We start from the raw sequence: 14274 nt of genomic DNA on the forward strand, positions 1-14274 counted from the left end.
TCGGGGCTGACACCAGGAGGCAGCGTCCCGCTGCAGCTGCTCGTCTGGAAGGACAGAGCAGCGGGGCCCCCGTGTCCTGCCTGTTGAGATGAGGTTTCCGTGGAGGGTCCCTTCTTTCCCAGAATGCCGGAGCCCGCTGACCCACTTGGAGCGGGGACAGGTCTCATTTATTTGATCCTGAGAAAACTCCTGTCTGTTTCTTTCGAACGCTGATTCTGTTAAATCAGGAAGGAGTGGGGCGCCCAGCGGACCTCGGACAGTGATGGGCCTTAGCTTGTGTGTCGGAGGCAGAGGCAGCTGGGGAAATGAGGACACCAGTGGGGGGCTTGTAACAGGCATTCGCGGTGGTGGTTTCTTCAGTCTCTATGGAAACTGACGTCGGCACGTCAGTCCCTTGAGTGTGAGAAAGCACACGGAAGGAGCTCTCAGGCAGAGTAGTGAGATGCTCACCTGCAGCCTGATGTCCACGACCGCGGGCGCTGTGTCCCTACACACTGCGCGGGTCCCGGGGGTGCTGCCAGGCTCTGCCGGCTCACTGTGGACCTCCCGCAGGGGCAAGGGCGACTACTTCCGGCTGGGCCATGGCTCCGACGTGCATGTGAGGAAGCCGCAGGTGGTGGAAGGCCTGCGGGGCAGGAAGATCGTGCACGTGGCCGTCGGGGCCCTGCACTGCCTGGCGGTCACGGACGCCGGACAGGTGAGCGGCGGGGCGGCACGGCCGGGGCGGGAGGGCAGCTGGTGACGAGAGGAGGTGTGTCTGGGCACTCGGAGAGCCGGGCGGTGGGCTGTGTCCCTGTGGTTGCTGCGTGCGTCTGCCTGGTTGTCAGCGGCGGGGGCGCCCGGGGAAGTGTCCCCGAGGGACTGCGTGTGCTCTGGTGGAGAGTGCCTCCCAACTCTGAGGTCCCCGGGGCGTGGGAGGAGGTCACTACGGCAGGCACTCCCACTGCCAAGGCCCTCACGATGCTCCATGGTGGACATGGACAGCTTGCAGAAGATGCACAGACTTCACATAGGGACAGTTGTCCTTGTCGGGTGGTGGTCACTCTCCTGCCCTGACAGGCTCTTCAGCCATGACAGGCACGTGGATGTGGTGTTTTCAAATGAGTTATATCTTTTAGTTCTGTAAACCCGAGAAGCGGATTACGTTGGTCCTCCCTTATCTGTGGAGGATGCCTAGGTTCTAAGGCCCCCAGTGAACCGTATCATATAGCAGGTCCTTGCATAGTGTTAAGTTTAGTTTCGTTTTGACATAACGTTGATGAGGAAAAGAAATGGGTTCCTGGCCGGGCCACTGGGACTCCGGTTCCCTCCTACGACCAAGGTGTGCATGGGGTCCCCTAGGGGTGGCTGGATGGTCCTGTCCGAGCGGCTGTGGGTGTGAGTGTCCCTGCCATGGACGAGTGTCCCTGTGTCCTGAGCTGCCAGGTGGACTCGACTGCAGGAGACTGAGTCCTGTCTGCCGAAGCCTTTGGGAGCAAAACCGTGGATGGGGGACTGCTGTGCTCGTGCACTGAGCATATGGTTTATGGTCATTTTTCTTAACAAAATGCGTAAAGGGAAAAATAAGTTACCACAGTGAGCTGGAGAGGCGGCCCTCCCTGGCCCCTCTCAGAGCAGGACATGAACTTGTTGGGGATTCGGATGTCAAGTAAACGGTCGCTTAGTCTTTGGCAAGAGTGTTGAAGAGTTTGCAGAAAAGGTTCTGAAACGTTGGGAAGTTCTGTTTTTGTTCTTTTCCTTGAACAGGTGTACGCGTGGGGCGACAACGACCACGGCCAGCAGGGCAACGGCACGACCACCGTGAACAGGAAGCCCACTCTCGTGCACGGCCTGGAGGGCCAGAGGGTCACCCGGGTGGCCTGCGGGTCCTCGCACAGCGTGGCCTGGACCACGGTCGACGTCGCAACGCCCTCTGTCCACGAGCCAGTTCTCTTCCAGACTGCGCGGGACCCGCTGGGGGCCTCCTACTTAGGTAACGCGGGCCGGTGCGGTCTGCGGGCCCTGTGCACGGGCGCAGTGTCGTGCGTGGGGAGTGCTGTGCGTCCTGCGGGCCCTGTGCACGGGCGCAGTGTCGTGCGTGGGGAGTGCTGTGCGTCCTGCGGGCCCTGTGCACGGGCGCAGTGTCGTGCGTGGGGAGTGCTGTGCGTCCTGCGGGCCCTGTGCACGGGCGCAGTGTCGTGCGTGGGGAGTGCTGTGCGTCCTGCGGGCCCTGTGCACGGGCGCAGTGTCGTGCGTGGGGAGTGCTGTGCGTCCTGCGGGCCCTGTGCACGGGCGCAGTGTCGTGCGTGGGGAGTGCTGTGCGTCCTGCGGGCCCTGTGCACGGGCGCAGTGTCGTGCGTGGGGAGTGCTGTGCGTCCTGCGGGCCCTGTGCACGGGCGCAGTGTCGTGCGTGGGGAGTGCTGTGCGTCCTGCGGGCCCTGTGCACGGGCGCAGTGTCGTGCGTGGGGAGTGCTGTGCGTCCTGCGGGCCCTGTGCACGGGCGCAGTGTCGTGCGTGGGGAGTGCTGTGCGTCCTGCGGGCCCTGTGCACGGGCGCAGTGTCGTGCGTGGGGAGTGCTGTGCGTCCTGCGGGCCCTGTGCACGGGCGCAGTGTCGTGCGTGGGGAGTGCTGTGCGTCCTGCGGGCCCTGTGCACGGGCGCAGTGTCGTGCGTGGGGAGTGCTGTGCGTCCTGCGGGCCCTGTGCACGGGCGCAGTGTTGTGTGTGGGAGTGCTGTGCGGTCTGCGGGCCCTGTGCACGGACCGCAGTGTCGTGCGTGGGGAGTGTTGTAGCGCCCCCTTGTCTGGTCACGGTGTTGGGCATTCCGACCCAAAAACACAGAATAGCTGTGGTGACTCCACTCTGATCCCTGCAAGCTGGAACGGAACTTTGGGAAGAAGTAGGGTGCTGATTCTTCTGTTGTGTGCGTGTGCAGACAGAGAAGACTGTACAATAGTGCTTGAAGTGATGGACAGTGGGCCAGGCTGCGTGGGTTTCCAACAGCTCTACTCGGGTGGAGTTGACACGCCACAGCCGTATGTCAGGAGAGTATAACTTCATCCGCTTGGACATGTGTGCACCTGTTCGCACAGTGACCATGTGCCTGGTCCCGCATTTCCTCGTCTGCTTCCCAGGCCTCCCTGCCTCCCACCCCTGACTTGCTCTCTGTCACTGTGGGTCAGTTTTTATTCTGTAGGGCGTTTAATATGTGGAATAATACAGGATGTCCTTTTTCCATCTAAACTTTTTCACTGAGCCTAGTTATGTCTGTCCTGCCCTCTGTACACGGGCCTCCCTCCCTCTGCCTCCTGCACTCACAGGCCCGCTGGACGCCCCTGGCCCCTCCCTCTGCTGAGACCCAGGGACTCTGGGCAGTGAGCTGGACGCCCCCGGCCCCTCCCTCTGCTGAGACCCAGGAACCCTGGGCAGTGAGCTGGACCCCCCCGGCCCCTCCCTCTGCTGAGACCCAGGAACTCTGGGCAGTGAGCTGGACCCCCCCGGCCCCTCCCTCTGCTGAGACCCAGGAACCCTGGGCAGTGAGCTGGACCCCCTCGGTTCCTCCCTCTGCTGAGACCCAGGAACCCTGGGCAGTGAGCTGGACCGAAGGCCAGTGAGGCTCTGCATTGTGACCTCTTGTTTCCTCTCGGTTTGTGTCTCATTTCAGACGAGTGAAGGCAGCTAGCGTAACATTTTCCCAGCTTTTGAGTACATGTAACAGATTGTTGGAAGTGAATTCTGCAACAGTGTCTGTGTCATTTTGTAGTTACAGTGAACCTTTTCTGAAAATAGCTTCTTTGTAGAAATACAAATAAGACAAAACAAGTGGGTTTATCTTACTCTGGAAGATGAACCTGGTACCTCATCTGTGAAGTAGCAACATGCAAGATTCGGTTTGGAATGAAAATGAAAGAGTAAACTGTAGAACTAGAACAGACGGTGATCTCAGAGACTGCACCCCGTTTCTCGTCTGTTCCCCAGGCGTGCCCTCCGACGCCGACCCCTCCGCGGCCAGCAATAAAGTCAGCGGCGCAAGCAGTGCCAAGCCCAGTCGCCCCTCCCTGGCCAAGATCCTCCTGTCCCTGGACGGCAACCTGGCCAAGCAGCAGGCCCTGTCCCACATCCTGACCGCCCTGCAGATCCTGTACGCCAGGTGGGCTCCTCTGCTGACCTCGGCAGTCTCACAGTCACATCAGCTGGGGCTGTCGTCGTTTTCTGATGGATCAAAGTCTCAGAGAATGTTGTGTTACTGTCTTTATTTAAATACTGTGTGTTTATATTACATATTCTCATAGTTGAAATATGAGTCAGAAAACCAAGGTAAAGAATATTCTGTTTATCTTTCTGGCCAGTAAACTCTCAGCACAAGTATTTGGGAGCTGAGGAAGACTAGTTGATAGTGATATGTAGAAATATTAATTTAAGACCACTGTCTCCTTCTCTCAACCACTCCATGCGGCAGAGTTTTTTTCGTTTTTTTTGTTTTTGTATTTTTCTGAAGTGAGAAGAGGGGAGGCAGACAGACTCCCTCATGCGCCCGACCGGGATCCACCCGGCATGCCCACCAGGGGGCGATGCTCTGCTCATCTGGGCCGTTGCTCTGCTACAGCTGGAGCCATTCTAGCGCCTGAGGCAGAGGCCACAGAGCCATCTTCAGCGCCTGGGCAAACTTTGCTCCAATGGAGCCTTGGCTGCAGGAGGGGAAGAGAGAGACAGAGAGGAAGGAGAAGGGGAGGGGTGGAGAAGCAGATGGGCGCTTCTCCTGTGTGCCCTGGCTGGGAATCGAATCCACACGCTGGGCCGACGCTCTACCACTGAGCCAACCAGCCAGGGCCGAGGCAGAGTTTTGATGGTTGGATGTTTTCCAGCACCTCTGCTGTTTTCTTACCCTGAGTAAATTATTTGTTTCTTGGGGGGTTATGGTTACATACTGGATGTGTAGAAGTGAGGATCTACAGGAACACCAGTCTCAGACTAGAGGCCACACAGTTGCTGAGAGGACATTTGGTCCTTGCTGCGTCCTGCGAGACACCCTTGATATGCAGCTTACACACACGTCATCCTTGGGCTCTAACAGCGGCCAGGGAAGGTGTCCCAGGGAAATCTGAGGCTTTTTCTGTTGTTACAACTGTGGGCACTCAGGTAAGTAAGATCAGAAGCAAACATTGTAGCTGTTAGTGGATACATTGTAGTCACGTTCCGTATTCTAAAACTCCTGGTGTGTCCAGTAGACAGGAGGGAGCCTGCCTTCGGTGCTTGCCTGCCTCCTGACTGCTGCCCTACTGTGGGCACGGCGGCTCACCCCGCCCCTACTGTGGGCACGGCAGCTCACCCCGCCCCTACGGTGGGTATGGCAGCTCACCTGCCCCTACTGTGGGCACGGCAGCTCACCCCGCCCCTACTGTGGGCACGCAGCTCACCCCGCCCCTACTGTGGGCACGGCAGCTCACCCAGCCCCTACTGTGGGCACGGCAGCTCACCCCGCCCCTACTGTGGGCACGGCAGCTCACCCCGCCCCTACTGTGGGCACGCCCGCTCACCCCGCCCCTACTGTGGGCACGCCCGCTCACCCCGCCCCTACTGTGGGCACGGCAGCTCACCCCGCCCCTACTGTGGGCACGGCAGCTCACCCCGCCCCTACTGTGGGCACGCCCGCTCACCCCGCCCCTACTGTGGGCACGGCAGCTCACCCCGCCCCTACGGTGGGCACGCAGCTCACCCCGCCCCTACTGTGGGCACGCAGCTCACCCCGCCCCTACTGTGGGCACGGCAGCTCACCCCGCCCCTACGGTGGGCACGGCAGCTCACCCTGCCCCTACTGTGGGCACGGCAGCTCACCCCGCCCCTACTGTGGGCACGGCAGCTCACCCCGCCCCTACGGTGGGCACGCAGCTCACCCAGCCCCTACTGTGGGCACGCAGCTCACCCAGCCCCTACGGTGGGCACGCAGCTCACCCCGCCCCTACTGTGGGCACGCAGCTCACCCCGCCCCTACGGTGGGCACGGCAGCTCACCCTGCTTTCTCTCCTGACAGAGACGCTGTAGTGGGGGCCCTGATGCCGGCCAGCATGATGGCCCCGGTGGAGTGTCCCTCTTTCTCCTCCTCGGCTCCCCCTTCTGATGTGTCCGCCACGGCCAGTCCTGTGAACGGAGAGGAATGTGTGCTGGCCCCTGACCTTGAGGACAGACTGAGTCCCAGTCCGTGGCAGGAGAAGAGAGGGGAGGTAAGGAGAGGGGTCAGCCGTGTCAGAGCAGACAGCGTTGGGGGGTAGGGGTGTCCACCGCCTTCCAGTGGGTCACAGCGCTCTGCTGCCTCCTGCTGGGATTTTGGCTGGAATTAGAAGGTACCCTACTTCAAAGGATACTTCTTAGCACTTAAGTGGAACTAGACTTAAAAAAAAAGTTGCTAAAAGCAGGTCCACAGTCCTTTTGTCTGCCATTCTGAAGCCTGAAAGCCAAAGGTTTGGTAACTTACTTGGGAGAAAATCCAACTAGAAGAGATGTGAGCTCTTTTTCATCTTCTTCGTGTTACACGTTGTGAATATGAATAGGTTACCCTGGGAATACAGATGCCCTTGGCTTTGCCGGGCTATCCTGGACCCCACGGGAGGTGGTGGCGGGGGTGTGGGCACCCCGTTTCCGTGGTAACACCCGGAATGTTCCAGGGGGCCGGGGCGGGGAGGGAGCTTCGGGAGAGGCTGTGGGAGTGGTGTGGGGAGTGTGCCGCGCCGATGGCTAAGACCTCCTCTTCTGTGCGTGCTGACACCAGATGATCTCCTCTGAGGATGCGGTGACCCCCTCCGCGGTGACCCCGTCGGCCGCCTCCGCGTCTTCCCGGCCGTTCATCCCCGTGACGGACGACCTGGGGGCTGCCAGCATCATTGCAGAGACCATGACCAAGACCAAGGAGGTCGGTGGCGTCCTGAGGGTCTTACTTTGGAGCAGTCTTCTCCGTCCACGGGAATCGCAGACGTGGGACGCGGAAGGGAGTGCGTGGGCTCGAGCCCCTTTCCGCTGGGCCTCGGGCTGTGAGCACATCTGCGTGGCGGTGGGAGCGGGGGCACAGCCGCCCTCCCCGTGCTCACTGCGCAGCCCTCCCGCCTCCCAGCCCCTCAGTCTGCCCTTGTTCCTGACGCCCGGTGTGGGCTGTCCTGTGGGTCCTCCTGTGGGACGTTTCTGTGTGTCCCTTTGGGGCGTGGGATCAAGGATTTGCTGTTCAGTCTGCCACGTGGTAGGAGTGTCTGCCGAGTTTCTCCACTGGAGGGCGATAGACGTGGGTTAGTCTTGTTCATGGGAAGTAGATACTTTGAGACCTGTGACCTTCCCCTCCCCCCATGCTGGCTGGCCCAAAGCAGGGACACTTTGTACTTGGCTGGGCTCTGTCACACCGTCCACCAGGAGTGGATGCCCTCTCTGGCCCACCTGCCCTGTCCACTCCCCTGCCACTGGACCTATCCTGTGGACGGACATGCATCATTTATAATGCATGAACTTGAGATTTTCTCTAATGCTGTTACTGCTGGCAAAGACATAATCACCTGGGGTAAGAAAATCACTGTAAGTTCGGTATCTGGACTCAACTTCTGATATTTGGTAGTCTCCTAGGCTGAGGACTTAATATAGAAATTCTGAATTTTGCAAAATTTTGCCTTGAGGGATGGCAAGATTTCTTTTCTAGCAATTTATTTATGAGACCTGGGCATTGTCCAGATTGTACCCCGAGAGTCCTATCATTTCGGTCTTGAGTCATCAATCACCACCAAGTTGTTGTTAGCGTTGGGCTGTAGTTGACCCTCAGCGGGTGCAGATAGTGATTTTCTGTTTTAGTAATTCCTGTAGACTTTTTCCTGTCACTTTAAACGCCCGTACCAAAACATTGAGTACTATTTCAGGTGTAAGACCAAAGATGGGATGGAGGATTAACATGTTCCACTGGATGTAGAAACTCGCTGCTCTCCCACGAGGAGAGTGGGTGAATTCCACTGGCTGATTCCTCAGGTCTCACGCAGACGGGGGAGCCGGGCCGGTTTATTTAAAAGGAGGAAGTGTTTGAGCTCAGAGAGCGTGGTTCCCAGGACCAACTTGGGTGGAGCCTGCAGATTGGAGGGTCCTGTTCCCCGTAAGGTTCCTTAGGATGGCGTGTGCTTCCCCACGTCGTGTCTGTGGAAAGCATTGGCCTGGTCTTGCCGAGAGGCAGAAAGTGAGAGAGACTAGCAGAGGTGCTCTGCATCTCTTCTCCCTCTGACGAGACTCTGAGGGAGACTGGAGGGCCTGGGTCCTCCCCGTCAGCGTCAGCATCAGCGTCAGTGCAGGCTCTCAGCAATGCCCCTCCCTCAGCTCAGACGCGGGGGGGTCTCCCAGGTCTGATGGCTCCTCTATTTCTGTGAACCAAACCCCATTGCCCGCCTCCCAGAGGCCCTTGTGTGTGTGTGGTGGGCAGCGGGGTGGGGGCCGCTGTCCTGTCTCAGGTGGGACACCTGCAAGGTAGGGTGAGGCAGCAGGTGGCAGCTCCCTTCCTCTGCTGAGGAGGAGAGGGAGGTGTCATCACAAGGTCACTGCCACCAATCTGATGCCAACAGAAATCCCCAATGTGATGCGGTACAAAGAGAAACTTTATTCAAAGGGAAGCCCACTTATATTGGGAAAGTGCTCGTCCTGGTCCCTGATTGGTCCATGTTTATGCTAATGAGAAATCCAAATTTGCCTAGTTTGATTGGTACACATAGCACTGTCACGATTGGTCAGAATTGCACGTTCATCATGGGTCATTGTGGAGTGCTCTGATTTGTGGGTATTATGGGTTGATTGGTTGTTATAGAGCAGTTCTGATTGGTTGATAAAGATACAAATGAGGATGCAGCTGTGCAGCTCCAATTGGATGGGTCCAGTCTCAGCCCATTGGTCAAAATATAACCCTGGGAGTCCTTTATAAGAGTGGGCTCAGTGGGCAGGAGCACAGTGCTGGGCTAGCAGCCAGCCTCGGGTTTTTCCCTGGATTGTAGCGCGCGCGCGCGCGCGTGTGTGTGTGTGTGAGAGAGAGAGAGAGAGAGAGAGGCCTCCATGAGCAACACCTGCTGGACTCGGGTTATGAATTGGAGCCCAGTTGACCATGAGGAGTCCCTCTTGGCAGATATATTTCTTCTCAAGATCCACAGAGATCAATGAGACTCATTTTTTTTTTCTTCAAAGAACCCAAAGAACAAGCAATTATGGGTAATGTTACATGACAATGATTCGCTTCAAATAAGATTCTGGGGAAGAACGATGGAGAGGACCTAGGCAAAGTATGCGCAAGTACTGAGTCAGTTTAGTTGATGGAAAAACTCCCAGGCACGTCTCACGGTCGGCGGTGGGGGGGGGGGCACTTGGCATGACCTCAGTCCTAGCCCGCCCTGCAGCAAACATCGGTAGGATGACCTTGGTCTCAGTATAAATGTTATTTCTTTATAGCTTATGCATCCCTTTGGACAGAAGCTGTTACTAATTTGTAAAGTACTTAATGGGTTTTGAAAGCATAGTACCTGGTGGTGGTGATCTTAGAGGCCCGTCATTTCTTAATCGGGCATTTCATGGTCTAAAATTTTTTAGAGTCCCTTATTTATCTTTGGGAGTCACGTATCCTTTGAGTTTATGGGTAAGCCAGTGACCATCTCTTAACATTTCATTCCTCATTTTATTGTTGGACCTTTTAGGATGTTGAAAGCCAAAATAAAACATCAGGCCCAGAACCTCAGTCCTTGGACGAGTTCACCAGTCTGCTGGTCTCGGACGACACCCGTGTCTTGGTGGACCTGCTCAAGCTGTCCGTGTGCGCCCGCGTGGGGGACAAGGGCAGGGAGGTGCTCTCGGCCGTGCTGTCTGGCATGGGCACCACCTACCCGCAGGTGAGCCACTGGTGGGGGGGGGGCCCTTACCTCGACAATGATGCTGCTGACACAAGACAAAACTAAAAAGTTACAGGTTTCCTATCTTCTAGTTTTTCAAGGCGAGTTACTTGGCATAATTCTGAGAGATTGGATGACGGTGCGTCGTCACAAGCGAAATACTGATTTTTCACAAGTTCACTGCGTCTGTGAGAGGGAAGGGTGGGGATGAGAACACGTGTGAGGCCACGATGCCCAGCGTTGTCATACCCGTAGCTGCTGGGCCCGGTTCTCGGCACCTTCTGTCACCACGGAGGGTCGGTGTTCCTTTTGTTGACAGATGAGAAAGCTGAGGTCCCAGAGGCTGTTTCTAAAGGACACACAGGGTGCTGGTGGGTGGAGAAACGGGCTGGACCCTGAGCTCTCTGCGGGCAAAGCTGTGTCTAGGAGTCCTCTGTCCCCCTCCCCAGAGGCTTGCCGGCCTCTCCTGGGGGACCGACGGGCTGGGCAGAGGAAGGCTCTGAAGCCCGGAGGACTCTGGTGGGCTGTGTCCTGGTGACGTAGACCAGGTTCTGGGGAGCCAGGAACAAAGGCAGGCTGGTGTTCAGACCACTGGCCCGCGGCACGTCCCCCCTAGACCAGGTTCTGGGGAGCCAGGAACAAAGGCAGGCTGGTGTTCAGACCACTGGCCCACGGCACGTCCCCCCCAGACCAGGTTCTGGGGAGCCAGGAACAAAGGCAGGCTGGTGTTCAGACCACTGACCCGCGGCACGTCCCCCCTAGACCAGGTTCTGGGGAGCCAGGAACAAAGGCAGGCTGGTGTTCAGACCACTGACCCGCGGCACGTCCCCCCTAGACCAGGTTCTGGGGAGCCAGGAACAAAGGCAGGCTGGTGTTCAGACCACTGGCCCGCGGCACGTCCCCCCTAGACCAGGTTCTGGGGAGCCAGGAACAAAGGCAGGCTGGTGTTCAGACCACTGGCCCGCGGCACGTCCCCCCAGACCAGGTTCTGGGGAGCCAGGAACAAAGGCAGGCTGGTGTTCAGACCACTGGCCCGCGGCACGTCCCCCTGCCCTAATGTTGGGATTTTCAAGTGAGAGGGAGACGTTTGAATTGAAATAATGGTACCTAGACAGTAGTTATATATAGTCCGTTGTTAAGGTGATATATTTGTTACCTAAATATGAGGAAAACTAGGGGAACACATTTTTGAGAAGTATAGAAGAAGAGAGGATAGTTTTATTTTTTTCTAAATCTGAGAATTTGTAGGTTAATGTGTTACTGCTGTGATGACGTATTCTTCTCTGTTTTCAAACACTGTAGTCAGGGATTTTGTCACCAGTATTGACCACTTAAACGATGTGAGTCACTAAAAGTTTAAGATGAGATGAGGACATTGTGGCTTGCTGGCAGTCTGAAGTGGGGCTGCCCCTCACCGTTCTGAGTTCGGAGCGCCGTGTGTGGCTGTGGAGCCCTGATGCTGGCAGTCTGAAGTGGGGCTGACCCTCACCGTTCTGAGTTCGGAGCGCCGTGTGTGGCTGTGTAGCCCTGATGCTGGCAGACTGAAGTGTGGGGCTGACCCTCACCGTTCTGAGTTCGGAGCGCCGTGTGTGGCTGTGTAGCCCTGATGCTGGCAGTCTGAAGTGTGGGGCTGACCCTCACCGTTCTGAGTTCGGAGCGCCGTGTGTGGCTGTGTAGCCCTGATGCTGGCAGTCTGAAGTGGGGCTGACCCTCACCGTTCTGAGTTCGGAGCGCCGTGTGTGGCTGTGTAGCCCTGATGCTGGCAGTCTGAAGTGGGGCTGACCCTCACCGTTCTGAGTTCGGAGCGCCGTGTGTGGCTGTGGAGCCCTGATGCTGGCAGTCTGAAGTGGGGCTGACCCTCACCGTTCTGAGTTCGGAGCGCCGTGTGTGGCTGTGTAGCCCTGATGCTGGCAGTCTGAAGTGGGGCTGACCCTCACCGTTCTGAATTCGGAGCGCCGTGTTTGGGTGTGGAGCCCTGATGCTGGCAGTCTGAAGTGTGGGGCTGCCCCTCACCGTTCTGAGTTCGGAGCGCCGTGTGTGGGTGTGTAGCCCTGATGCTGTTTGGCTGGTGGCTCGGAGGCTCCTCCCAACGCTGGATCTTAGCCGTCTGATTACCTCTCTGCTCCTTCCCTGGATATGTGAGCAGAAACTTGTGATCACAGCGTTTGTTTTCTTAGATGCACATGTCGAGGGCTCCCTGTCCTGCTCCTTGCATCTAAGTCACCCCCACGCCTCACAGCCCCTCTGCCAGCCCCGTGCCATCTTCACTGTAGAAGTGGGGAAACTGAGTCCTGATTGAACTAGAGTTCCCATACTCCCAGACCCCCCACTCGGCCACCTGTCCCTGCCAAGGCTCTAGAGCAGGGTGAGCGGAGGTGGCATCCCAACGCCCTCTGATTTCCGTCTCTGCTTCCTCCCACAGGTGGCGGACATGTTGCTGGAGCTCTGCGTCACCGAGTTGGAGGATGTGGCCACAGACTCGCAGAATGGCCGTCTGTCCTCCCAGCCTGTGGTGGTGGAGAGCAGCCACCCTTACACGGATGACACCTCCTCTAGCGGCACCGTGAAGATCCCAGGTACGTGAGGGGACCAGCCTCGTTTCTGTGGTCATGTCCGTGGGAGCAGCTGTCACCATCGCATAGAACAGAACTGACAGAATTGCTTTAGAATCGCTCCCTCCACTTATCTAAACAAACTGTCCTCTTTTCAAAGTAAATGACGCAGAAAACCACGCGACGTAAATGTTTAAGTTACTGATTGCCAGGTGGATGCCTTGTCACCAAAACTCAGGTCTAGAAGGAGCCTCGAGACAGTCTCCAGAAGCCGCAGGTGCCCCTGGAAGGGAGGCTGCCCGCTCGGAGCCGTCCCGACTAGCACTTACGGACGGTTCCTGATACCCAGTGTGTCTTCTCCTAGGTCTCTTTTAATTAACAGTTTCCATCTTTTAAGTCTCTTTTAACCTTAGTTCCTTTATTTACTTTTTGCCTTTTTTACACAAATTCACGCTATTGACCCATCAGGCTTCCCTGGCCTGGGTGTGCACACTCTTGCTGCACTCAGCGCGCCTTTCTGCACGTTTGCTTGGACTCAGAGGCCCAGGGAACCGGGCCCTTGGGCGAGACTGTTGCCGTGCATTCTTGCACAAGTTAACTTGTCCCTCAGAAGACTAGACCTAATGCTGCATGCTTGGTGGATGTGGTTTTCAGTGTGGGGCAGGGTGACAGCTCTGTCTGGCCGTGGGTGGGAGCGTAGAAACCCACCCCGAGGAGAGCGCTCAGTGAACGGGCTGGGCAGGAGTGTCCCTGGCTGCCCCGGGCGGGGGACATCCTCCGTGGGGGAGCGGGCTGGGCAGGAGTGTCCCTGGCTGCCCCGGGCGGGGATGTCCTCCGTGGGGGAGCGGGCTGGGTAGGAGTGTCCCTGGCTGCCCCGTGCGGGGATGTCCTCCGTGGGGGAGCGGGCTGGGCAGGAGTGTCCCTGGCTGCCCCGTGCGGGGATGTCCTCCGTGGGGGAGCGGGCTGGGCAGGAGTGTCCCTGGCTGCCCCGGGCGGGGATGTCCTCCGTGGGGGAGCGGGCTGGGCAGGAGTGTCCCTGGCTGCCCCGGGCGGGGATGTCCTCCGTGGGGGAGCGGGCTGGGCAGGAGTGTCCCTGGCTGCCCCGGGCGGGGGACATCCTCCGTGGGGGAGCGGGCTGGGCAGGAGTGTCCCTGGCTGCCCCGGGCGGGGATGTCCTCCGTGGGGGAGCGGGCTGGGCAGGAGTGTCCCTGGCTGCCCCGGGCGGGGATGTCCTCCGTGGGGGAGCGGGCTGGGCAGGAGTGTCCCTGGCTGCCCCGTGCGGGGATGTCCTCCGTGGGGGAGCGGGCTGGGCAGGAGTGTCCCTGGCTGCCCCGGGCGGGGATGTCCTCCGTGGGGGAGCGGGCTGGGCAGGAGTGTCCCTGGCTGCCCCGGGCGGGGACATCCTCCGTGGGGGAGCGGGCTGGGCAGGAGTGTCCCTGGCTGCCCCGTGCGGGGATGTCCTCCGTGGGGGAGCGGGCTGGGCAGGAGTGTCCCTGGCTGCCCCGTGCGGGGATGTCCTCCGTGGGGGAGCGGGCTGGGCAGGAGTGTCCCTGGCTGCCCCGGGCGGGGATGTCCTCCGTGGGGGAGCGGGCTGGGCAGGAGTGTCCCTGGCTGCCCCGTGCGGGGACATCCTCCGTGGGGGAGCGGGCTGGGCAGGAGTGTCCCTGGCTGCCCCGTGCGGGGACATCCTCCGTGGGGGAGCGGGCTGGGCAGGAGTGTCCCTGGCTGCCCCGGGCGGGGATGTCCTCCGTGGGGGAGCGGGCTGGGCAGGAGTGTCCCTGGCTGCCCCGTGCGGGGATGTCCTCCGTGGGGGAGCGGGCTGGGCAGGAGTGTCCCTGGCTGCCCCGTGCGGGGATGTCCTCCG

The 14274-nt window shown here is 58.8% G+C and overlaps 1 protein-coding gene across 2 annotated transcripts in view; it reads left to right on the forward strand.

The window, feature by feature from the left end:
• HERC2 (HECT and RLD domain containing E3 ubiquitin protein ligase 2) overlaps positions 1 to 14274 on the forward strand; it is a 129463-nt gene that overhangs the window by 88391 nt on the left and 26798 nt on the right. Inside the window, exons 64-70 of one of the 2 annotated variants that reach the window (XM_066355690.1) lie at positions 553 to 697; positions 1747 to 1972; positions 3956 to 4127; positions 6009 to 6210; positions 6759 to 6884; positions 9667 to 9858; positions 12281 to 12434. In XM_066355690.1, coding sequence (XP_066211787.1) covers positions 553 to 697; positions 1747 to 1972; positions 3956 to 4127; positions 6009 to 6210; positions 6759 to 6884; positions 9667 to 9858; positions 12281 to 12434 — 1217 coding nt within the window. Of the gene's footprint in view, positions 1 to 552; positions 698 to 1746; positions 1973 to 3955; positions 4128 to 6008; positions 6211 to 6743; positions 6885 to 9666; positions 9859 to 12280; positions 12435 to 14274 lie in introns of both variants that reach the window. The other variant, XM_066355689.1, reaches the window with a different exon arrangement.

The sequence above is a fragment of the Saccopteryx leptura genome, chromosome 13 (genome assembly GCF_036850995.1).
Source record: "Saccopteryx leptura isolate mSacLep1 chromosome 13, mSacLep1_pri_phased_curated, whole genome shotgun sequence".
NCBI lineage: Eukaryota > Metazoa > Chordata > Mammalia > Chiroptera > Emballonuridae > Saccopteryx > Saccopteryx leptura.